Here is a 25,795-nt window from a genome sequence, read left to right on the forward strand (position 1 = left end):
TGTAAGGATAATTGATAATTGAAAAGATTGTAACTTATTATATGAATAATTATATATACACATAAATAATTACACAGATGTGTGTATATAATATAATGTTGTATTATTTTTTATTTTTCGTTATTCGGTTTTAGGGTAGAAACAGAGCTGTACCACGACCGCGTGTGTGGAAAAGCACTGAGCTCACTGCCTGCTTCCTGTATGGAGTTCCTACGCCATCTTTGGAAACCAGCTACTTACATTTTTCCCCCACCCGTATTCTATTTAGCCCCTCCTACTCCTTTTCATATATTCCCATGCTATGATTTGATTGGTTGTTAGTGCTTGGAATACGCCCGAGTACGAGCCCTTAGAGCCAATTCTATAGCAGGAGGCGTGGCTTTGTGGAATACGGGTGCGGAAAAAAAAAATGCGTTAGCTACCGGTAGAGCGGGAAGCCCGGCTGCTGTGGTTTTGCTCCGTTAGGAACCACCGACTGACTCAGACAGACTCGCCCACCTCCGAGCCTTTCTTCCCCCCCTCTCTTCGCTGTCACGAATTGCCCGAGCACCATGGACCGAGATCACTTTGTATACCAGGCGAAACTCGCCGAACAAGCAGAAAGATACGATGGTAAGTGCGAATGCTGTTTGTCGCGCGAGGTTTGTGCAGCGCGTGCTGCTTATTCCACACTTTCTCCTGTTAGCCCGTTAGCTTCTCCGCAGGCCGCTTTCCAAGTCATGTTTTTAATACTTGGAAGGTCTGTGTGAGTCGGGAATGTGGTGTGAACAATTCAAGCTACTCCGTTTCATATTGTTTATGCAGAGTAAATGATAATATGAGTCTTTAATTGAGAAGGAGCGACTCTTATTAAGCGGTTATGATTAATGGGATTGGAGGGGGAGTAGTGCTAGCTATATCACTGCTTAGTCGAGGCCTTATTCTTATTCTTATTCTTATTCTCTCTCTCTCTCTCTCTCTCTCTCTCTCTCTCTCTCTCACACACACACACACTCACATATTCTGTGCAATAAGCGCACATTTGAACACTGTCACCGTTCAAAATACTATAATTTTTAAAAAGCACCAGGTGTTAATGAACGCGTCTGGTCACTTTGACACGCTGAGATTAGATGAACTATTCATTATTCATTTCCAGGCTAACAACATGCTAGCTAGCACTGTGTCACCGAGTCACGTTGCTAACAAGAAGGCTTATTATCGGTTTATTTTTGTCTTTAGATTCATTATGTATTTTGTAGAATATACCGTTATACCTTTTTAATTCGTTAGGTTTAACTCGCACGGTGACTTGCTTAACTAGCATAAAACGCGTAATAATATGTAGTAGCTTTAGCCTCTGCGTTTAAATGGACTCGAGTAATGCTAGACCCAGGCAGCTAACTCATTTGATTTTTATTTCATAGATTGTCCTCTTTCTAATTATAGATATATACCAACTCGTATGTCAGTCAAACCTTTGTGAGTTCAGTTAGATAAAATGCAACGCGACCTCTTTATAGCGGCTAGCGTTATTGTTTAATTAGCCATCCATGCTGCGTTCAATACACCTAAACTGGTTGTTTTATTAACCAGATAAAGTGGCATCACTAAAGGGTCGTTTATAAGACTTGGCACGAATTTGTGGGAAGAACTAGCTATAGAAATCAGACCATTGCTGGTGATGAGCTATTTATGTTTAATAGACTGCGGAGAAATGGTTTTCCATGTCAGTCAAAACGTGTAGCAGTGCAGTGGGGGTTGCTTTATAAACACACGTCCTGTATGCTTTAGGAGTGAACAACATCAGGGTAGATACTCGCCTAAAACACTGAATTAAAGGAGAAGTCCACTTTTACACACAACAAATATGTTTACGTTGAAAGAATTGTGCTGTGGTTAGTAGTCCTAATTTGTTGGTTGGTGCCGTTTTAACTTGAACTATTAAAGCATTCGTTATTAAGGTTAGTATTCAAGTTGTTCAGGGTTAACTTTTCCTTTAGTTTCCTTTGACCCTCAGTGTTGCCATGTGGCAACAATTAACTTATCTCGACAACTACTTTCATATATAACTAGAACAAGGGGGCTTTAATGTTATCATAACAAAAAAAAACTGCAGCATGTTTCCATGAGCTCTCTGACAATGTTCAGCACCAGAAGGTAGCAGAGAGTTGGATTGGTCCCTGAGAGAGTCTGATTAGGATGCGTACGTCGGACATTCAGGTACGACACGATACAGTAACACGTTCCTGGTCCTACAATTTTTCATTGAGTGAGTCAAACCGTAATTAAGCACCTGGGTTACTAAGCTCCGTTACTTTTCTTGTCCAGGTAACGTGCGAGTCTAAGCAGGATGTATGCGTGGAGTTAAAAATAGTGCAGATCAGTAAGTATTTATTGTATGCTTGCTACATTCGTGTGTAATGTAATCGCATTGTAGAGCCTGTTATGGTGGACTACATACCGATAGTGATTAACGGTATGTAGATAATACATACATATCGATAGTGATTCAGTCACAATGGAGGGGTGATTCCTTGTGTCTATGTTGCATCAAGTTTGCGTGCCGTATTCTCCATATCGATCCTTAAAAGTATCGGCACCCTAGGCTTTGCTTCGTGTCACCGTTACTGCAGTGGTAAACGTTCTACCACTCAGTTAGTTGGCTGTATTTAATGAGTACTGGATTAGCTGACTAGTTGGTTGTCATCGACGACTACTCGTTTCTCAGTTACTCCAGGGTTCTGATGGTTCTGGTTTCTGATGCGTAACCGTAGAGGGACTTCTGCTCTAAATTAAAGGTGGAGCCGCTGGTGCAAGTTGGGTCTCTTTAGGAAATCTAGGCCACTGAAGAGAAAGTGGTGTGATTAGAGGTTGTATGGAAGAGATGCCAAGAGCAGATTGCTGATGAGAATTACATTCTTGTATTTGTAGTTTTTTTTAAATAGAAATTTATAGAAAAGCATTGATCAATGTTTAACCTTGAGAATGATTTAAGAAGTAGTCTTTCTATAAAGTATTTTTGGTGTAGCCCAGTTTTTAGGGGTCGGTGTCTGGTCTGACCTGTCCAGCAGGTATCTATCTATATACGAGTATGTAAATCAAACCCTTCCTTCTGGTTTTTGTACCACCACAAAACATGTTATTTTCATTAGTTTAACATTCACTTTTTTCTTCTTCTTCAGTATACATGATTCTGATATCGCAGGGGGATTGCTATATCAGTGAGTTCTTTTCAAGTCATTAAATGTAAAGTCAGATCGTCACGTGGTTTTGTAGCAACTTCCATGTTTTCAGTGTGTCGCGTCACCTTGCCTTACGCTGCGTTTCATTTCAACACGACTACCCTCAGCCATGTCGGCAGGTTTCCGCTGACCAGTTGTGTTCAGCTCTAGAGTCAGTCGACTAACGAGCTTTTATTCACTCAAGTTATAAACGTTATATCGATTAAATGATAATGATGGATTTATACGAGTGTCGCAGTGTACTTAAATTCTGTGGAGTCTCCCTAATTAAGGAAAAATTAAATAAAACTGTTCACATTTGCTTGTGCTGATTAGCAGCATTACATTTATTTTGGTTTGGTGTTTGATATTATTATTGAGATTATTTCTCGGTTTATGTCAATAGCCAAGTGTGCAATTTTAGCACGTAATAAAATTACACCTGTAGACGTGGGAGCCCGGTGATGGATTGGCACCCGGTGACGTTGGACTACCGAGAGGAAGGTCATGAGTTCAAACTCCAGCACTGCCAAGATGTCACTGTTGAATGTAAATCGTTGTGGATAAGGGCATCTGCCAAATTCCATCAATTTAAATGTGCACAGTCATTTTCCATTGGCTTGGAACATTATATACTTCCGTTACGGCGCTGTTCGAGAACGTGGATGAAGTCTTCTTTTTAGACCCTTCTCCACAGCCGGCAGGAACCCATGAGGCAGCGGGTACAGCTGAGGTCATGCCAGTCATGCTCTCAGGGGGAGGAACACAGCCCCATGTGTGTGGAAGGGTTCAGCAGGAGAGAGGGTTGGCAAGGGAGGTGGGGTGGTTCTCCTCCTCCTCTTACATAAGCTCAGAACAGAACAGGCACATCCTGTCCATTCCCCACTACTTGTCTTTCCAGAGGGGGGAAAAACCCTCCTGATAGAAAAGGCTCTTCTTTCTGTCTTTTCTTTCTTACTACGAGGTGCAGTGTCTGCGGTACTTTGGATGCCGTCGGAGGCTCCTGATCTGTGAGAATTCCAGTGCAGTGGTGTAATGGTGATGCCCCCCTTTCCTCCCCCTGCCTTCCTGCTATGTCGTTCCACACCATGCAATCTATAGTCAAGAACAAGCCTTACGTCAGAATACCTTACACACTCTCTTTCAAACACGCACACAGTAGAGATTTCCATCCATTTAAGGCTCTGGGTTACTGATCTTAAGGTCGGGGGTTCAAGCCCCAGCACTGCCAAGCTGCCCCTGTCGGGCTCTTGCGCACAGCCTTTAACCCTCTCTGCTCCGTGGTGCTGTATCATGCCTGAACCTGCGCTCTGACCCCAACTTCCTGACATGCGAAGAAAAGAATTTCACTCTGCTGTAATGTATATGTGATCAATAAAGACTCCCTATCACTAGTTGAAGCATGCAGTGTGTAAATCCGCATTTTTTTGACTTCGTACATCCCGTCTCCCAGAAGCTTCAGCTAGACGTCCAGGAGCACCATTATTGATGTAACTGTTTCTGCGATAAGTTTTTATCAAGGAAATTGTGGTCAGATTTGCTGTGATCAGATGTTTTGCATCAACGTGACTGTCATTTGCACGGGAAACTTTGTGTCGAGTTCAAATTTGGTGAACTTGGATGAATTTGCATCATCAACCAGTAGCACAACTACTTTGGCAGCATTGACCTGTAATGCAGCACAAAGTTTAAAAAAAATACAATAAAAAAAAAAAAAGTAGAAGAATAAATGCTAATTGGTAAGGTAGCTAAAAATCTGACAAAAATCTTCTCCAGTGTTTCTTCACTGCAATATTGCCAGGCAAAGCTGAAATGCTAAGTGATGGCCAAATTTCCACCTGCACCAGTATGGACATTTTTGGTCACCAGTCTTAAATTTGGCATCAGCTGTTTTTCAAGAAAGACATTTCACTGCAAGTTTACTGTGTTACTCGGGCCATCACGAAATGAAACAAACTATGCATCAGAGTCACTACTACGTTATGCTTCTCCGCATTCCCATATCGATGATATCATCCCCCTGCTTCCACTGCTTATCTTCAGAGTGCATTTGTCTGTCTGACATAGGCGGCTCCTCTGGGACGGACTCATGAATCAGCTCCTCGCTACGTGTTTGGGCTTGCGCCGTGCATGCCTACTATCTTAGAAATGGCCAGGAGCTCATGTGTACAGATCACTGCAGCATGTCCTAGCATTAGCAGAGGGTGTTTCTGTTCTTTTTTTGGTTGGTCATTTTGTATTCCCTGCGCATTTAGTCCAGTAAAAGCAGGTCCTAGATGAGCATTATAGAATAATGATGGGGCCTTGTCTGCATTCTGCGCAAAACATGCTGGCAGTCCACCAGCCTCTCCATTAGAGAGAGGAAGCGAGGGAGAAATGACACCGTTAAAGGGCGTCTTCTTGTAATCACTTTAATAAAGATTTAAGAGCACACAAGAAAAGGTCCAAAGAAAGTACTTTATGCACAAGGATTTCCTGGGCAAGGACTTTTGTTAATGTTTTTAGGAGTTTTGGCATTGTAGGCACCACTTGCTTGCTGGATCTAGTTACAAGTAGATTGGCAGGATTTTTTTTTTTTTTTTTTTCCCTTCTTCTAGGATTTGAGTCTGGTTTCAGAGTTTGCATTAGTGGAAGTTCAGTCAGTTTACATGGCCAGTGGTGTTCTTGCTTTTGGATTTTAAATCAGTTCAACCTCTGTTTCATGACAGAAATGATCAATAATCAGTATCCATTCATTTTCCATACTGCTTATCCTACACATAGTCCTACACAGGGAGCCTAGAGCTCATCCCAGAGGACTTGGGGCATGAGACACCCTGGACGGAGGGTGAGTCCATTGCAGAGCACTGTCGCACACACACTCGCACACCCTTCACAAAACCTGAGCAGTACGTATATCTATGGTAGACATTTTCAAACTTTTTTCCCGCTTGAGGCCCACTTATTATTGTGAGGAGGGGCTTCCAGGGGCAGTTAACGTCAACAAATTCAATCCACCTACACGTTTGTCAATCATTCTAGATTCAAATGTTGATTTTATTAATACGGTGTATTATTGAGTAATAACTTCTTGCTCACTCCCATGTTAAAATACGGTGCTTCTGCACAAAAGAGTTGGCAGGTCTTATACAGTTACATTTTTTGATATTTCCCCTCTCACCCCTCATCTGCAATATCCCCGCAAGTTTTTTTGGGTGTGCCACACAGTTAAAGACCTGATCTATGATCTCCTTATTGTTCTGCTGGCCACCGGGGGTGTTATTTCTTCTGGTCGCTTGGACCCTGTCTGTCGCAGCTATGTTTATTGTCGTTAATAATGTTTGTTTTTCTTTTTGTAGTGATTCGTAATCTGCAATGTCGGTATCGCAAAGGCCAATATGGCAATAATGATTAACAAAAGGTTTGATTTTCTGCTCTGATTTTAACGAACTGTACAGAGATCTTCGCAGTATGGCCACATTTCTTTGAGCTAAATTTAGGCATTCAGTTTCAGCTAGCTGTGTCACATAGCAACGAAGCACCATTACATCGTACAGAAGCAACCTGATCTTAAATACTATGATGGTAAATGGTAGTCATGCTTCTCTTCTGAGAACCTGCAGTCTTGCAGTCCAGTCCTATCAAGAGGACTTTTTTTTTTTTAAAGCTAATAGGTTTTGTTGTGTAGTGCTGACACTTACTGAATGGCCTGAGGGCTTGAACACTCTTTAACCTGTCGTCCCTGTTCTTAAGCAGAAAAGACGATCCGCCTTTTATAATGGCCAAGAGCTCCCCCTCCTCAACTTGAGGGTTGCCTGGCAACAAGCTCAGTGGGAAAGGTTAAAGGTCACTCTGTTTAGAAATAGCCACAGCTTGTAACCCTTCTAATGTGGGAGTAACCAGATCTAAGCTTTAGATTTATATGTTTATAAGACACCTCGTAAACTGTTATGTACCATATAGATTTTAATACATTTAAAAAGTTGTTTTTATTGGCACACGTGATATTACAAGGAACAATTAATCCTGTAATGCCCAATAGTTTGGCAAAACCCTGGCATATTTGCATCAGTGTCGGTGATTCAAAATCTTTTCTTCTCTGCTTTTTGGAATCATCTCCATGGTTTGCTTCCATCTCTCTCACACACACATACACACAAGGCTGTTGACTCGGAGGTACAGTCCCCACCCCCACTCCCTTTTTTTTTTGTCTTGTCCCAGTTTCCAGCACACCTAAATCAGGTATTCAATGTTGTCTAGCTTTGATGTGGTGTCGTTGAGTATATTTTTCCACTGTAATTAAATTTTCCTCTTGTCCGTGGCGACAGATTTGCATTTGTCAGGTGTAATGTAGTGAAATAAGGACACAGGTGTTTCATAGGCCCTGCCCATGTATACAGAGATCTTTTTTGACCTTTTGTCCACACGAAAACAGCATTTTGGTTCACTGAAAAAGAAGCTTAACATAAAGTGTTAAACAAAATTATAAAATAATTGGGAGAAATTTAAAACTCCATTTCCACATGGAAAGGGCCGTAGTGATGGGCAAGAACACGATCCGTCACTGTCTTTTTAATCAACCAAACATCCTCTGGTTTGTGCCTTTAACGTTTCCACTGTAAGCTCACAGGTGACATGGCTTGTATGTGTGGATTTTTTTTTTGGGATGCAGAAATGGTGGAGTCCATGAAGAGCGTCGCAGGGAAGGACGTGGAGCTGACGGTGGAGGAAAGGAACCTGCTGTCCGTGGCCTATAAGAACGTCATCGGTGCACGGAGAGCTTCATGGAGGATAATCAGCAGCATCGAGCAGAAGGAGGAGAGCAAAGGTGGAGAAGACAAACTCAAAATGATCCGCGAATACAGGCAAACGGTGAGGACGCGTCACAGAGACTTTAAAACTGTTCAGAGCTGAGGCAGTACTCATTGTACTTCATTGTATGCGTTTCAAAAGCATTTCATCTCGACGTGTCCATTATGTTGCTCTGTGTTGAGTTCCGTGTTAGAAGTCTTTCAAAATACTTGCATCTAGTAGGCGTCTTGTGCTTTCACACTTAAGAGTATTTTCACGAGTGGGTTCTTCTACACTCCAAAGCCCCCCCCCCCCCCCCCCCCCCCCCCCCCCCGCAAAAAGTGTTTTGTATGGGAGGCAGCTGGCTATAAAGTGATGCAAAGTGTTTTGCGTCTCATTCGCAAAATGGGAAAACGACCATGGAGGACACGTGAGCTGCTGAAAATGTTCTCGAGCGAGTATAAGGAAATCTATGACGCCGCTGCCTCTAAAATATTTCATTGCCAATATTCCAGCAATGCCATAAAACTAAAAATAACAACTTTGGCTGTTTTTTGTTTCCGTGATGTGACGTCCGACTTTAATGGGACACAATCGCACGAGGAACTCAAATTCTCTTTATCTTCCATCTCAAAAGCTACATCACGTTAAATCCAGTTGCTCTTTATTACTTGATGATAAATGTAACGTAGATCGCAAGCTAGGCCGGTTAGTTAGCCAGCACCAATATGACTGGTAATGTTGCTATGGTTACAGTTTTCATGTTGTGTGAGCCTTTCACCTTCCTTCTCCATATTAGCACTAAAGCATCTCCAGCTGGTGCTTTTTTTTTTTTTTTTTTTTCCGTTTTCTTTTCTGTGGAAACAAACACAAGTGTGAAAGCACCCTTAGGTTATTGACCCTCTTATTTTTCTTTTAAGGTCATAGAAACCAGATGTTCCACACATTTCTTGCGCAGGACGGTGTTGTTTTCAACCCGCACTGCCTTTCCATGATGATAACATTAGCCTAATCTATTAGTAAGAAAATGGTACAGGCTGGCATATATCCTGTCTTTAATTCTAACCACCTGTGTGTTGTGTTTTTTTTTTTTTTTTTTTTTTAAGCAGTCGTTTAATACTGTGACTGATTCGATCGTAAACCTCCTCGTGTCGGCTTGTTATCTACTCTTGATATGAAACACTTGTGTTTCCTTTGTAGGTGGAGAAAGAGCTGAAATCAATCTGTAACGACATTCTGGATGTACTGGACAAACACCTCATTCCTTCAGCCAACACGGGCGAGTCAAAGGTTTTCTATTACAAAATGTACGTTCACAATCACACTACAAACCGTTTTATTTTATTTCCGCCAGTGCTGTCGGGTAACACCGGGCTGGGCGGTATGATGAAGTAATAAACAGTACGCTTTCCTGAGATATCACAAATATCATCATCTCTCTTTCTTTAAAAAACAAAACAAAAAAAACGTTTTCTTGTGAGAAATATTGCTGTGGTATCTTCTCTATATCACCCGCCTCTAGTAACACATTAAGCAATAAACATTTGACAGAGTTGGCACTTTTATCGCTTGTTTGCTCGTTTAAGCATTCCACAGTCTGTTGATCTATTGATTATTTTGTTTATTATTATTTTGTACATCACAACTTGCCAAAAGCGGTGAATGTTTTTAAATGTAGCCTACCGGACATCCAGTGCAGTGAGTACCTTGAAGTTACAGCTCGTTATACAGATTAAAATGAAACGCTCTGACCCTGTGCTCTGTTCGTGATGAAAACACTGTCCTGCTTTGGCCACTTTGAACACGGTGCAGAAAGTCTCGCAAGTTGTAAACCTTCAAAATTAGTTGCGTTCAATAAATACGTACCGTCACAATTGATTGTTTTATAGTCAGCCGTATTTAAATTTTTTTGCTTTATTTGTTTTAGGTCTCACACTCTGAAACAAACTTAAGCTTCAGGATCATGATTCTTGTGTGTGTGTGTGCGCACAGGAAGGGTGACTACCACAGGTACTTGGCAGAGTTTGCTACAGGCAACGACAGGAAGGAAGCAGCCGAGAACAGCTTGGTAGCATACAAAGCAGCCAGCGACATCGCCATGATCGAGCTGCCGCCGACACACCCCATCCGCCTGGGGCTGGCACTCAACTTCTCCGTCTTCTACTACGAGATCCTCAATTCTCCAGACCGTGCCTGCAGGTCAGCTCCACATAGAGTTTTCTGGGTTTGATCTGAATTCCAAACTTATTTTCAAGCATCCGTTCTATGATCTCTTCTGTGCATGATATTGCAGTTGAGGGTAAAATACATGCAGTACACCCATTCAGGAGGTTGTTCAGTACAAGAACAAATGTGCAAAGCAAAACAAGTAACCGATCAGGAACGTACAGATTCAATACTGAGAATCACTACGATGCCTGAGGCTGTTTTCACACTCGTGTCTATTAACGGATTTCTAAAATCAGAGTGTAATTAATACTTTTATCCGTTTGCAGCTTGATCTTCACGTTGGCTACGTTTTCATGCATCAATATTCTGATATTAATCAGAATTTGTTCATATTATATTTAGTATTGAGTCATGGAAACACCACAATCTGATTGGCCGATTCAGGTTAAGACAATATTCTGGTTCCCCGTCCTGGAATATGCCTGTTTTAATCAGAAATTTGTTGCACGTAAACACCTTATTCAGAAAATCCACTGGAAGGAGATGTCTGCACATGCTCAGGCCAGGCTGCAAGGAACTGTGGGTGCTAACAGGTGCTTAGCTGTAGACTAGGTATTTAGGAATGGCAACTCGGGTATGTAGCCATGTATACAGGAATATTTCGGTGCCTGTACACATATAAACACCGTATTCGGAATATGGCTGCAACCCAAAAAAAATAAAAGGTGTATATATGTGGAATTTGGTGTGCATGTAAACGGAGTGTGATATGAACCAAAAAAGCAAAGAAAATGTTTGCTGAGGGGCGTGCAGGGCTAAAAATGTGTTTGTAAAACCTATTTGTTTATTGGTCAGAAAAAAGGCTATGGAAAAAGGTAAACGAACCTTTGCCAAACACAGAGAACATGGAGCTGTAGCTAAATAAATGATTAGATAATTATACAAACAACTAGCTTTGAAGAAATTGTCCATCACACCCAGGGTTTTTCCTCAAGTTGTTTGTCTGCCCATGTATTCAGAGCAAAGTGTTTCTGCAGCGCTACAGCTCTGTCCATTTTGCAGTTTGCAGCTCAGCTTGCAGCTTGCATCTACAAAAATTCTGCAACCCCAAAAACACACAGGTTTGTTTAGTTCACTTCCTGCAGTCGGGCTGATTCGGGGTCGGCTCACGGCAAACAAAGGTGTGAAAGCAGCTTCGTAGAATTTCTCATCCAATCTATTTATGTATATATATATATTTAGAGAGAGAGAGAGATATATTGCACACTTGACCACACTTCCTCAATCGGTAACTATCGACCTTCAAAGTGCACCTTTACAGTCATTTTTACCCGAGTATAAATGACTAGTGAGTTTTTGTTTGTTTGATTGTTTGTTTTCCCCTTTATCCTTGTTGCTCTGAAATGAAGGCTAGAGTTAGAAGGGCTGCTGGGTTATTTATGGTTCAAAGTCGAACACACGTGAGTCAGACTTGGGTGAGTCAAGCACGTCAACCCATGAGGCATTTCAATTCAGCGCCACCATGATTGAAATGGAGTGTTGAATGTAATCACAAGAAGCAGCTGCTCTTCTGTGTGTATAAAATAAGCTTGTCATAGTAAAGTCGTCCAAAAAACAAAGTAATAAGACAACTGAAAATGCAGATAAAGCGCCCATGTCTTTACCTTCGATAAGAAATCCTGATTCTATGTGTATGAATGAGAAATGCCTCCAGCCTACCTGCTCTGTTACAGGATCTGTGTTTTCATGTTGGAACGTGTGTTTTTTAGCGATGCAGAAACACTCGTCTGGCAAGTGTTCTGATTTAACTTCCAGTGAATTCCCTTCCTTTTTTTTTTTTTTTTTAAGCATGTGGCAAAGAACACTTTCACCACACGGCACATAAATGCTTTATATATCCCAGTTCATTTGATCATTCTTATACTTTTAACAGTGAGTGAACATCTGGATCCCATTTGCAATTCTAGTACAAACCTTTTAGACTCCAGTTTAACTCAGCCTGTACAGGATTTCACTGAGGGTTTTTTTTTTGGTGATTGGTAAATGGTCTGCACTTATATAGCGCTTTTTTAACCTTAGCCGGTCTACAAAGTGCTTTACACTGTGTCTCATTCTCACACACACAAACACACACACACACACCAATGGTAGCAGAGCTGCCATGCAAGGCGCTAACTTGCCATTGGGAGCAACTTGGGGTTCAGTGTCTTGCCCAAGGACACTTCGGCGTGTGGGAATCGAACCTCCAATCCTACGATTAGTGCACAACCCGCTCTACCACCTGAGCCACAGCCGCCCCTGTGTTGTGGCCAAAAATGCTTGTTTTTTTGTTTTTTGTCCTTCTTTTGTGGAAAACGACGTAAATTGGCGAAATTGTTTATACGGTCTTTTTCAATGACGTTTGTTGATAAATGAGACCTTTTCGCTGTGCCCATGTTCGACGCGCATGAATCGAAGAGGGTGAATGCCATGTTGTGATTACGTCACGTGATGCATCTTGGCCCAAATCTGCGGAAAACCTGCAGTAATTTTTTTTAAAAAATTGCAAGCTTCTCCGTATATTTGCAGAGTTTGCTTGATTTTTGCGTTCATTTCTGCAATCGCGAAACCCTGGATGGACCGCTCAATTAATCCTCTGTGGTGTGTTCGTCATATTCCTCATATGCATATATTCATGACGAGTGTACACAAAAGCTCAGCTCGGGCGATTGCGAGTCTTCTTTCTGATCACGCCGCATTTCATTCATCAACCACCTCCAGATGAGCGTGATAGAAAGCTGTGTTAGGAAAGCTGCTGTTTACTGTGTGAGGTGTGAAACAACATCAAACCAGCCCTTCATGTCTTTGTGAATCATCAGCTGTGCATCTGGTCTACAGCGGATCGCTAATTCATCAGTGTCTGAAGGTCTGCTAGGCTTTATTTAAGGACTGATCAAGGTCGTTTCAGGGTAGCTTCTTTTATCATGAATTGCAATATGGTATATTTAAATAAATAAATAAATAAAAAAAGTTTAGTTAAACACATTTTCATCATGTTTGACATTTTTGAGTCCGTATAAGTTCAAGTGCAATCTTTACATATTTATTTCCTTTTATTTGTGCTTCTAGCTTCTCAGCTTCTAATGATAATCGTTCTAGTATTGCAGATTGAAGTGTTTCGCAACAGTGTCAATAGTTTAAAAAAAAAAAAAAAAAAGTTAAATTGGCCATTTCTGTTTGAGCTGAAGGTTATGTTATCGTCTCAATAACAACAGATTGACAAACGCTTCTGGAAGACGCGCCACATAAATAGATTCTAAAAACTTAGGAAACATTTATCTAGTGTTTTAGAGGTAATACGTAGTGTTAGGACTTTGTAAAAGTTTGATGTAAAACTGTTCCTCTAAGGTATAGTGACACGGCAGAGCCAACTCTTGTTGATTTTCTAAAACATCCAGTCCCTCCAGGATTTCGCAGAAATTAAAACAAAATTCGAGCAAAATCCACAATATTCTGAGGAGCTCGCTTTTTTTTTTTTTTAAATCACCGCAGGTTTTCTGCAGATTTGGTCCAAGGCGCATCATGTGACATCACAAGGCACGTTCAGTCAAAGCCCTCTTCGATTCATGTGCGTCGAATATGAGTACAGCTCAAAGGTCTCATTTACCTACAAACGTTACTGTGAAAGAGCGTGCAGAACAAGTTAGTGCGATTGCGATTTCGCCGAGTCAAGTAGCAAAAAAGGCAAGTTGCTTGCAAATTTTACAAAAAGCCAGAGAAATTTTCTCAAAACTCTGCGACATCCTGTACAGACTAAATGGCACATCCCAAATGTGTTTTATTCCTCTTATACGACAACAATTTATCAGCGATTTACATTTTATTAAATTATTAAAAGTATTTAAAATAATTTTCAATTATTAAAAGTTTGTATCTATCTATTTATCTCTCTAGATCTCTATCCATTCAATGTTTTGGTTCGTTCCTGTTATAATCAACGGGTGTTCCTTATATACTCCAAGTTGTTGTGAATAGTTTGCAATTTAAGAATGAAGAGGACGGTGTACTGGTTTGGTCCAATAAAAATGAGTCCTCCATCCTGTGACATGTTTTTTTTTGTTTGTTTGTTTCTTTGTTTTTTTGTTAACACATTTTAAAAAAACAACATAATTTTACATAATAGTTTTTGTTACATTTAATAATTGTTTAAATGTTACTTGAATATTCAGATATTTGAAAAGTTTGAAATATTACTCATTTTTTAAAACGTGTAACAATTTGATGAAGGAAGTTTGAAATGGAAGCGCGTCTCCCTCAGGCCTGACCCTTGACCCGGTTGTTCTCCTTGACTAGGTTGGCGAAGGCGGCGTTTGATGATGCGATAGCAGAACTGGACACGCTCAGTGAGGAGAGCTATAAGGACTCGACACTTATCATGCAGTTGCTACGCGACAACCTGACACTATGGACTTCAGACATGCAGGGAGACGGTAAGAGAGCGAGCAGGACCACTGAGCTCGAGAGCAGCCCGAGGCGCCGTAAACTGTTTACACGTCGACCGCTGGGCTCTGATTGGACACGCGGTTCAGTGGACACTTCCTGTTGTGTCCCTAATTTCTCGTTCGTTACAGCAGATTCTTTTTCTGTCCTTTACGTTTCCCTTTCATGTTCATAGTTTCTAACCGTTTTCTTTTCCTTTCTTTTCTTTTTTTCTTTTACTTTACTTTTTGTTTTTCTTTTTCTTGTGTCCCTTTTGATTTATTACAGCTGATTTCTTTTCCCGTTCTTTCCTTTTCTGTCATGTCTCTAATTTCTAGCCAGTTCGAACTTTATTTGCTCTTTCCTTACTTTTTTCCTTATTTTGAACAACCCTCCTCCTGTTTTATTTCTATTTTATAAAAAAATTTCTTTCCTTTTGTTAATTTTGTCCTTTTTTTCATCCCTTTAATGTTATTTTCTTTATCTTTCCTTTCTTTTTGTTTTTATTTCATTTCTTGGTTGTTTCCTTCATTCTTTTTTCTGTTCATTTTCTTGCTTTCTCTCTCTTTTTCCGTTTTCCTTGCTGTGTTACATTCTTTGTCTCTCTCGCCCTGTCTCTTTTTCTCTCTCTCTCTCTCTCTCTCTCTCTCTTGCCCTGTCTCTTTTTCTTTCTCTCGCTCTGTCTCTTTCTCTCGCCCGGTGTCTTTCTCTCTCTAACTTATGCTCCTCAGTTCTTTAACCTCTCGCTCTCTCCCCCATGTCACTGGTGTAGATTCTTAAGGACCTCCACTCCCCCCTCATTTCCCACTAGAGCTCCTCTTTGTAAGTTATCTCGCTTCTGTGCTTTTTCTCACCTTTTCTCTCTGACCTCTGCTGCTCCTTACTAACTACACTGCATCCTGCTGTGTGTGTCCAAGTGAAGATCTGTTTATTGTCCTCAAAGCTTCGTCACGAGGGCAGTGTGTTCCTCCCGTTCACATTAGATTAATCTACACTTCTGCACTCGTCTGCGGTCTTGCTCCAGCTAGCCTAGCTTGTATGACATCACTGATTGCTATTCCAGTCCCTTTTGTTTCTGGGCCTTTGGCTCCTTGCTAATTCCTCACCATGCATCGGTGTCAGGCAGTTGGCCACACAGTCGCCTTGGTTACACTGCCAAGCAGCAAGCGGCCGAGAAATCCTAGTGGGGTTCCCGCAGCCTGTAAATGAAGTTCCAGCTAACACTGCCTTGCATAGTTCATGAATTTTTATATATTTTGTACACATTTAACACAGCGCCTTGTGTCTGAGTGAGCATTATGGACACTTTTAAAAACACACTCGGTCTGTTGCTTTGGAACACTCTCCGTTATATGGTGTGTTTGTGTGCATGCTATAGGACGGTCTGTGTACAGTACATTATCACTGTTTTTTATAGTAGTTTTCCACAGGACAATGCGGTACAGCAGCAAATCATCGATTCCACATTATTTCTATTGTCAAGTGACCCTAGGAACTCAGCTCTTGGCAGAGAACCAAGAGTACCACACAGGGGCATATGGATGACGCCAGAAATAGAGCTAATATGGAAAAAAAAAATACACTAGTAAGCAGCTTCAGGAGACGATATCACTACGTTATCAGAACCTTTTAATTTCCTGCAGTAAAGTTTTACCGTTGCTGACATTTACCCCAGGTTTTCAGGTCAGAAGCCTTCCGTTTGCACAGTACACTCACAAACCACACACAGACTGATTTCCTCTGTTTTATGAGTACTTGGATTCTTTAAAAGTTCTAAAAATGAATAAGAGCGAATGATTTCCAAACACTGCTTCATATATCGTTCTGAAATCACGTTAGAGACGCATAGTGCTGAACCAGCAGGACTCGGGGAGGCGAGTTGTTGTCTGAGGGATAAAGTTTTCTCCAAGATGTGCACAAAAATGAGTTTCAGCTTTCCGTTGTCGCTCAGTACTGTACGAGTTTATAAGGTTATTGTTTATTACGTGTTTAACGATAATATTTTATCCCGTGACCAACGTTTTGCTGGATAAAAATGAGGCGATCCATTTGCATACATCGCCGAATTCAGCGTCGACTTTCACGACAATTAATTGTTCGATTAAACTCTCGATAAAACGTCAAGCATGTGGTGATTTTCAGCCAGATTTGCTTGCTTTCACGGTGTAGGAATTTCTAAAACATTTCGCATGCTTTGTGCATGTCTCTCCCATCCGAGTCACTTTAGCATGGCCGTTTAATTCATCTATAGGGACTCGTCGTTGACTCGTTTAAACGCAGGTTACAACTCTGTAGTACTGACGATAACTCGTGCAGTTCTAGGCAGCAAGTCATCCTTATTGTTCTTGTCACCACACAACCTTCAGAGATCTCCTCCTGCTTCTATGACGAGTACTTGAGGAGTTGGGGAATATTCTGAGATTGGATTAGTAACCATCCCTTGCCATACCACACTGTCCAGTGGAAAATACCTTTTGATACAGAAGAATCTGTAATAATGAGCTGTTACACATACTCGTCATCCACTTTATTAGGTACACCTGCACGTTCATGCAGTTATCTAATCAGCCAATCATGTGGCAGCAGCAAAATGCAAAAAGTCATGCAGATACACGTCAAGAGCTTCGGTTAGTGTTCAGATCAAATTGGGGGGGAAAGTGTGACTCTTTGTGACTTTAACCGTAGCATGGTCGTTGGTGCAAGATGAGCTGGTTTGAGTATTTCTGCTGATCATCTGGGATTTTCACACACGACATCCTGCGAGTTGAGGATCTGCAGGCTGAAACATCTTGTTGATGAGAGAGATCAGAGGAGAATGACGAGACTGGTCTGAGCTGACAGGAAGTCAATAGTAAATCAAGTAAGCACTCTTTAAAACTGTGGTGAGAGGAAACATCAGGTTCCACTCCTGTCAGCCAAGAACAGGAATCTGAGGCTGTCATGGGCACGGTCTCATCGAAACTGGACATTTGAAGACTGAAGTGTGTGTAATTCCAATGAGATCAGCAGTTTCTGAAATACTCAAACCCTGCCCATCTAGTGCCAAAGTCCATGTCACGATCAGTCAACGTGCTGACCCTTTTTCCTTCATTCTGATGTTTGATCAGAACATTACCCATCATTCTTGATGTGTATCTGCATGATTTCTTTAGCATTATGCTGCTACCTCATGATTGGCTGATTAGATAACTGCATGACTGTGCTAATAAAGTGGAGTTTATTGAAATTTATTTATACAGTTTGTGTTTGTTATTAAAATTTGAAGGTGGGCGTGTTTTTATATCAGAATCAATTTTTGTTGAATCTCCTCTGAGAGCTGATCTGTTGTCTTCCCAGGTGAAGAACAGAATAAAGAAGCACTGCAGGACGTGGAAGACGAGAACCAGTGAGACGTCACCGCATTGGACACTCTTTCCTCTACTTTCTGTCTCTCTCTGTCTCTCTCTCTTTTATCCCAAGTCTCTGGTCCTGCCCCTCTCAGGTCTCCATGGTATCACCGAAAGAGCTCTGAAGTCACTCCGTCTCCCCCAACACTCACTCTTTTCTCTCCTGTATGTCAGTTTAGCGCTCTGCTCTTTTGGGTTACACCCTGGGCATTTCTAAATGTTCCCCTGTCCCCCCCTTTACCCACCCTTCAACTTGGCACCATCAGATCCTCACATGAATTGACCTCCTGAGTGAATAGGTATTGTGGAGAACTTCCCCTGCTGATTTATTTGTATTAAACTCGCCGAATGTCGTCTGTGTACGGCCTTATTTTATGTCTCACTTTGCTTTTATTTGAGCGCGCGGTAGCGGTACGGCATCGTTTGCCTCTGTTCCGTGATTGGCAGAGTTATTGCTTCTGTAATCACACACATTGCTGACTGTGTCATGGCAGCTGGGATGCTAAATCTCAGCTGGCTTTTCTGGGAGATGCAACACCCTGCAAAGGGCATTTATTTTTCTCTGCTTTGTTTTTAAAGGGATGCCTCTTCAATTTTTTAGATGCCCGTTATAAAGCAGGCTCTCGGAGCCATTGTGTTTTTCTGCCAGTCTATTCCTGTTGCTTTGCGAACACTGGCAGAACGTCGCTCAAGCACTGTATGTGAACACGCGCTCCTGTCTAATCAGGGCTGAAAAAGACCCCGGGGGAACTCCTCAGCTTTCACTCATATTCAGATTATTATTATTATTTTTGTTCAACTTGGTTCAGATTCAGATTTCTTTGCCTTCGCTTCGCCCCCCCCTTTCTCGTGCTCCCATTCCTCTCTTGCTCTCTAGAACTTTCTCGTTTTCTCCTCACCTGTTCGGTATGTGTCACTTGAATCTGATTTGTACTACTGGATATTCTGATCGGAGCCAACACGCACCATCTGTATTCTTAATGAAACACAGCATGGGATTAACTTTAACTTTCAAATAAAACCAAATCTAAGTTAAAAAAAAAAAAAAAAAGACGACATTTTCTTACGTGTCTCTAGTTTGTAGTGTGAATGTGTCGAAATGTTTAATCATTTAGAGTGTCCCATCGAAAGTCGCTCAAATTGGAGCTAAAAATGTCTGATTCAGTGTTTTTTGCTGAAAAGACGGACAGACTGGGTATTGTTTTGTAGTGCAGAAATGAAGTCAGTTCTTATGTAAATTAAATCTTTTTTCTTAGTTTAGTTGACTACTAAAGTATCAAGAGTATAATGGATATTCTAAAGCATGAAAGTAAGCCACAAAATGCTAATAACAAATATAAATGTTGCTTTCCTTTCATCGTATCTATCATTATAGCTATAAGTGTAGTTATAGGGGAAGTTTATAATTGTTTATTAACAAAATTGTACCATTACTACACTACATGAGCTAATCATCAGAGATGCCTGGAATAAAGGCTGATGTGGGGATTTTGTGGGATGTAGATATTTTTACCTATTCTAATTACTAAAAAGCACATTATCTATTTATATGCATGTGTGTATACACCCAAAAAATGCCATTCCATTGTATAAAACATTCAAGTAACATGAGACTGCTCTAAAACACTTCATAGAAACAAACAAAAAAAGTTAAAATATTTGTTGTTCTAGTCGGTGTTACGGGTTGTCACAATACTAGATTTTGACTTCGAAGCCAATACAAACTTTTAGTATCACAATGTTCGATACTAATACGGTACTATGGCAAAATCAAAGCTTTACCAGTTACCGAGTCCGGTTAAAATATTTGGAAAATAATAGTTCTTCTTTACATAGAATAAAAAGCTCAGAAAATAAGTGTGTGTGTGTGTGTGTATATGTATGTATATATATATATATATATATATATATATATATATATATATATATATATATATATTTATTTATTAAGAGAAAAGTTATTAACTCAGTTTTATTTTGAAGTAATAATGATGGAATAAGATCATGTGGTTTTAGTTATTTCAAAATAAAACTGTTAATTTATTTTCAGCACTTTGCTCCCCATATACATGACAACTTAGTTTTAGTTCCATTAACAGCCATGTGTTTCGGATGTAATGACATTTATCTGTGAGCTTGCCCTTTTTACTGAACAGTTACTGTCATATCATGAGAGAACAGGCAAACTCTGCACACACAGGGCAGAGGTGCGAATCAAACCCCCAACCCTGGAGTTGCGCTAACCTCTAAGCAGGTCACGACAAAATAGTTAAACTGGTTCTGCAATAGAGTTAGTTTAAGTACTGCTTTAGTGATTGGTTGTTAATAGTCTCACATGAAACCTTTTTTTAAAAGACATTTTAAGGGCACCCTGGACTGAGCTAGGTTGAATTGTCACTGCGGATGTGTGTCAGATTTTGGCACTACATATGAAAGAGCAACAATCAGAATTGAAAACTTATTATTGCTGTTCACGTTGTCATGAAAAAGTCAGATCTGTGTCTCACATGAGGAAAATCAATGATTTGAGGCACGATTGTCTGATCTGTAAGCCTAGCCTCATAACCGGAGCGTTCGGTGTTCCATGCGAGTGAACAGCAGAGGGAGCTAGTGAGCTGCACATCCTGAGCACTGCTTAAGTTCACTCACCGAATGTTGTGCCCATAAAGCTAATTTAGTGTGTTTAATCACAGATAAAATATACAAGCGCTACTAATCTTATTGCACATTGGTTTGTTTATTGCACTCAACAACATACAAAGGTTTCTAATAATTACTTTATTTGAGTCTACATGATACATTTCCCTTTCTTTTATGGCGTCATAAGTGAAATTTATGAAACCGTTTGAAAGAATCTTTGAATCTTTCATTAAAGCCTGTGACGATGAGGACTTTCACAGATGAGCACGAAAATAAAAACGAACACAAGGTTGGGAGTGAAAACAAAAACAAAAACAAAACCTTTTCTAAATAATAGTGTGCTTAAAATAATCCGACTGATATATTCCTCACGTGAGGATAAACGTGAAAATACAGTGGAGAAACAATGTTCAGTAACATGAGTGACATCATATATATATATATATATATATATATATATATATATATATATATATATATATATATATATATTAGGGAATTTTGTTTTTAAGTACAATCCATAATCAAGAAACAAGACAAATAATTTGTAAATAAATATACACATATACAACTAAGACATCCAATTCTTGCTGAAAACATTCTGACAAATAAGGGGATTATAATCAATAATAGTTGACTTATAATAGTTGACCAATTGACAACTCATAGCCTACTGTAAGGACACAGTCCATCAAACACAGGTTTAAAAACATGCCCTAAAACATAAATCACACTATATCAATATACTTTATACGGTTTTCTTCAGTCTTTATAAATATTAAAAACATCACAAATCTAGGTTCTGGCATCTGCTCTTTATAAAACTATGTCAATTTTATTTTTAGTAAACATTCAGCAACAATAAAGAAGACTTTTTTTTTGTGTTTACTTTTAATGTACACACTTATATATATTTAAAGATCTCGGTAATATAAACATTGATCGTACCTAAACATACACAACCAGGATAACAAAACCCGTACAAACTTTTTTTTTTTATCAAACATAGTGACGCTCACTGCAAAAACTTAAATAGTAACAGTGCTATTCTAGAAATGCTAAAAATCCAGAGTTCACGTCATGTTTCCTAAAAATCCGTTTCAAAGCCGTGAAGAAGAAAAAAAAACAAACCAAGAGCCTCTTTTTTTGTGCAGGAAATGCTACTAGTCAAATCTCTGTAGCTCTAGTTACTCTAATAAAATCCGAAACACACGGGGACGTCCTCGTCCTCACTTCTGAAGTATTGCTACAGTCAGTGCAAAACAGTTACTTTACGAACACAAGATTACGTACAGTATACAAACACAACTTGAAGTAATTGTAACGTTAGAGGTGAGAGATTGGAGCAGAAAGAGCTGTTCCTACCTGGCAGGTGCATGCATGCGTCAACACGCAGAGTTATTACTGGGGAGGAAGAAATTTACAGCACGCAAAAGGTGAACTTCTGCAGAAGACCTGAAACCACTTCTCTTCATTTATACAATAAACACCTGCATCCGGTTGCACCAGCGGAGGTCAAGTTTAATGTTAATGGCCTACATTCTTTTGAGTTTACTAACTAGGCTTTTAAAAATGAACAGGCTTCTCAATGAGCAGTCTTACCAAGCAGGGATTCAAAACGGTTTACTTCTCATTTTGGTTTGTTCGGAACAGATATTTACATCACGAGATTAGTTGGAAACGAAATAAAAGAAGCGATATTAACGTTATTTACATAAGTTCAAGTGGTTTTATTGTTATTTCAACCGTATACAGCTGGTACAGTACACGGTGAAAAGAAACAGTGTTTGTCCAGGACCACGGTGCTACGTAAAACTACACATTAACCACATCTGATAGCCTACTCTCATTATAGGAAGCCTAGGATATAAATAAACCCAAACAATGCTTTTAACCAGAAATATGTGTATTTATTTTTTAACAAATTTTGTCTTTTACTAGAATTGTAAAAATACTTTAAGAATTTTGGTCTATTGGGGAAATGTTTAGGTTTCGGCGATACACTGCAATTGAAAAAAGAACTTTATTAACTGGTTAAGTGATTTTTTTTTTGTTTGTTTGTTTTCAATTACGTTCAGTGAAAATTTTTTGCCCCCTGTTACGTTATAATATTCATTTATAACTTAAAACCCACACCTACCCCTAGTAGGAGCAACGCTAGCCTTAAATAAAAACCCCCACTTTGTTGTAAAAAGCAGATTATCAGTTATGTTTCCATCCAAGATGCGAATTTTAACTTATGCGGAAAATTGTTATAGTGCATAAAACATTTGCGAATAAAGCACGGATTCTATCCCACGTGTTCAAGAGAACAAAATTATCGCTTCTGGGGAAACCGGTGCAAAGTCGTCTATCCAAACATACCAATCAAGCCGATTGTCTAATCGCACGATTCGCTGAGGCAAAGTCACGTGACTTTTTTTTGATGCGCATTGAGGAATCCATTCAGTAAATATGTTTCTATAGTAGTTTTTGCTCAAGTCTTCTTACAGAATAAAAAATTACCCACTTCAAATGAGTGCGCATAAGTATTTTATGTACATTTTGGAGATTTTATTCGCATCTGGAGTTTTCATCCAGCGTTTTTTTTTTTTTTTTTTTTTTACGCGATATCCCAAAATTCACATAAAAATACATGGATGGAAACATAGCTATTGATTCTATCCATTTTTCTATGGGTATGCATCAATCTGATTTTTCCCAGATCAGGAACATGTATTTTTGATATTAATCAATACCGGAACTGATATCGAAATGAGTAAGTTACTTCGAATGAATGAATTATCAGGCACGTGTTTGAACATTTAATTTAGCTTTGTTTATGTTTCCCAAGTGTTCACACACTTAGGCTACAAGGTTTGTTCTTTATAACATTAGCTAGCTGATTTCTCTAGACATTTTTCTCAACTAGCTAGTGTTCGCTGCTAGTAAGGAACTCCTCGTAGTAGGAGTTTGATGTTGAAGATGTTTATTCAGGTTATTTGTATCGATATTTTTGCTTTGATTGTCATTTGTAGCCTGTGGAAAAACCTCCAGATCGCCATCATCACTGTTTAATAAGCGACAGGACGCACACTAGGCTAGGCCGACGTTATGAAGTATCACCAGGTATAAGATGTTGGCATCGGAGCATGTAAATAAACACGGCATCAAACCGATATTAACAGATTCACTTCCCTGCTTCTTCACCCATCTTGCTTGAGCATGTAGTCTTTCCTGTTAACGTCGAATCACGTTTCTGATTGGCCGGTTATGGTGAAATACGCCACAATACATTTTGATCTACGATAACTTTACGCACTACTATGTTTTGCAAAAATTCCAATCACTCTCGCGTCCGGCTGGTGCAACTGGCTCCTCGGCATGTTTTCAGGTCTCACTCTACCGGTCTCATATCCGTGGTTAAAGTTGTGTCCTACAATGTTGTGAGTTCACTTGTACGCCACTTTGGATAAAAGCAACTTCTGAATGAATAAAAGCGAATCTAAACGTGTCGTGATTCCGAGGCTGTTTCATTGTTCTTCCAGGCTGATTTGTTTCATACGGACATGTTCCTAAACGCGCAGCCACAACCAACAAGATGGATGGTTTTTACGAGCAATGCTACAACTTTGAACTCAGAATGATATACGATCACCTTCACTGCTGTGTTATCTGCTCAGGAGTAGGCAGCGGTGCTTTTATGGACGAAGTGGAACTCTCTTTGAAATGATTCAGTGTGTGAACTGAAAAAAAACGAAGCTGTACATGTACAGTGTAACTGCATTTGTCGTCCGGACAGATGCGGCTTCGGGATCTTTCGTTCTGAGCTATTAGTCCGTCCGTCCCTCTTGAGTTTCCTCCGCTGTCTCTGCTTGGCCTGAGATTCAGCTCAGGTTAACACCATGTCCAGTGTGAATGAATCAAAACTCAAAACGAGAACTAAACTGGTTTGACTGGTGGACTTGGATGGAAGTTGGGATGTACAGGAGTTTTTTTTTTTTTTTTTTTTTTTTAAAGCTGCCCAAAGAGGATGGAGCAGAGGAGGAAGATTGAGTAAAGCAGCAAGAGGCCCAAACCCAAACGCCGGTCCAGCTTCCAGCCGTTCAGGTGAACACTCAGCACCTGGACGCATGAGAAAGCGCACAACAAAACACTTGGATTCCTTTTTTTTCGTCCTCAAAATACTCAAAAAGGGTATTTGAATATATCTGAAGTATGTGGAGGTTACTGTGGACATTTGGATAGTCCTCGGAATATAAATACAAAAAAATTGACTTTGAGTGAGGTTAAGGTTAGGGATATGTGTAGCATTTATGAAAAGACATTAATTACAGTAAAACTAGGGTGTATGGGTGTAAGACTAAGGGTTACTCACAGTGAGGAAGACAGAAGCTAATAGCAGGATAACCGAGTACACCAGACCTTTATTGTTGATGAACACCTGGCAATACACGGAAAAGAAACAGTGACAGGAGAAAATAGATATATATTCATTACAGTTTTCACGTGAAGTCTGCCGTGTTGAACTGATCCACTGTTTACTGATGGAGACTTGAGTGCAAAGCTATCATAGCTAGCATAACTGTTCATATGAATTGTGCTCCAAAGCCATCCTCAGTAACCGCAACGATCTTTCGGCTGTTCATGTGGGGCCAACCTCAATTAATCCCTTAAAGACATACCAACATTGTGTCTCACTTATCAAGCTGGATACGGATGTATTTATTCATAAACCGTTCCTATGAGCGTTTACACAAGAAATTCGGCGTTCATGATAATCCCGTAATGTTGGAGAAAGTTTTCATATCCTACTTGTGCACCTGAGTGTGTGTAAATTTACTCCTAGGGAGACCTCGACTTGTTTGACGTCAAATCATATCATTTGCATGGATTACTGCACTTACTGTCAAGTTGACATTTTTAAATAGCTTCTTTTTTTTTTCTTCTTATTTAAAAAAAAATAGCTTCTTTTTATTATATTTACACGCCTCACGCCACACGCCTCAGCTGAGGGAAGATTGAGGTCACGCTCATGAGGTAAAACATGTTTAAAGACCGGTATAAATTTTTTCAGAGGATGAAAGCTGGCTTGTAAATCGGTTCTGATCGTCACTGCATCTTCCTTTAATGCTGTGCAACACTTCCCGCATGTCGTCTCAGACACTTAAAACGATTTATAAATAGAAG

At 40.0% G+C, this 25,795-nt stretch overlaps 2 protein-coding genes across 3 annotated transcripts in view; one reads left to right on the forward strand and one right to left on the reverse strand.

Annotated features, from left to right (window-relative positions):
* Window positions 1–411: 411 nt before the first annotated feature.
* On the forward strand, window positions 412–18,356 carry ywhae2 (tyrosine 3-monooxygenase/tryptophan 5-monooxygenase activation protein, epsilon polypeptide 2). 2 transcript variants are annotated; one of them, XM_017459996.3, is made up of 7 exons: window positions 412–612; window positions 7,855–8,054; window positions 9,174–9,280; window positions 9,966–10,172; window positions 14,475–14,611; window positions 15,373–15,422; window positions 17,937–18,356. In XM_017459996.3, the coding sequence occupies exons 1-6, from the start codon at window positions 552–554 to the stop codon at window positions 15,378–15,380; spliced, it is 720 nt and encodes a 239-aa protein (XP_017315485.1). In that variant the 5' UTR covers window positions 412–551; the 3' UTR covers window positions 15,381–15,422; window positions 17,937–18,356. The 2 variants fall into 2 exon arrangements, with proteins under 2 accessions (XP_017315485.1, XP_017315483.1); XM_017459994.3 differs by lacking the exon at window positions 15,373–15,422 and having other exon boundaries at window positions 413–612.
* A 5,791-nt stretch (window positions 18,357–24,147) lies between these two features.
* LOC108260433 (sodium/potassium/calcium exchanger 3) overlaps window positions 24,148–25,795 on the reverse strand; it is a 43,401-nt gene continuing 41,753 nt past the window's right edge. Inside the window, exons 16-17 of the mRNA XM_017460727.3 lie at window positions 24,984–25,049; window positions 24,148–24,730 (exon numbers count right to left, since the gene is read on the reverse strand). Coding sequence (XP_017316216.1) covers window positions 24,620–24,730; window positions 24,984–25,049 — 177 coding nt within the window. The 3' untranslated portion in view covers window positions 24,148–24,619. The remainder of the gene's footprint in view (window positions 24,731–24,983; window positions 25,050–25,795) is intronic.

Source organism: Ictalurus punctatus, chromosome 28 (assembly GCF_001660625.3).
Source record: "Ictalurus punctatus breed USDA103 chromosome 28, Coco_2.0, whole genome shotgun sequence".
NCBI classification, from domain to species: Eukaryota; Metazoa; Chordata; class Actinopteri; order Siluriformes; family Ictaluridae; genus Ictalurus; species Ictalurus punctatus.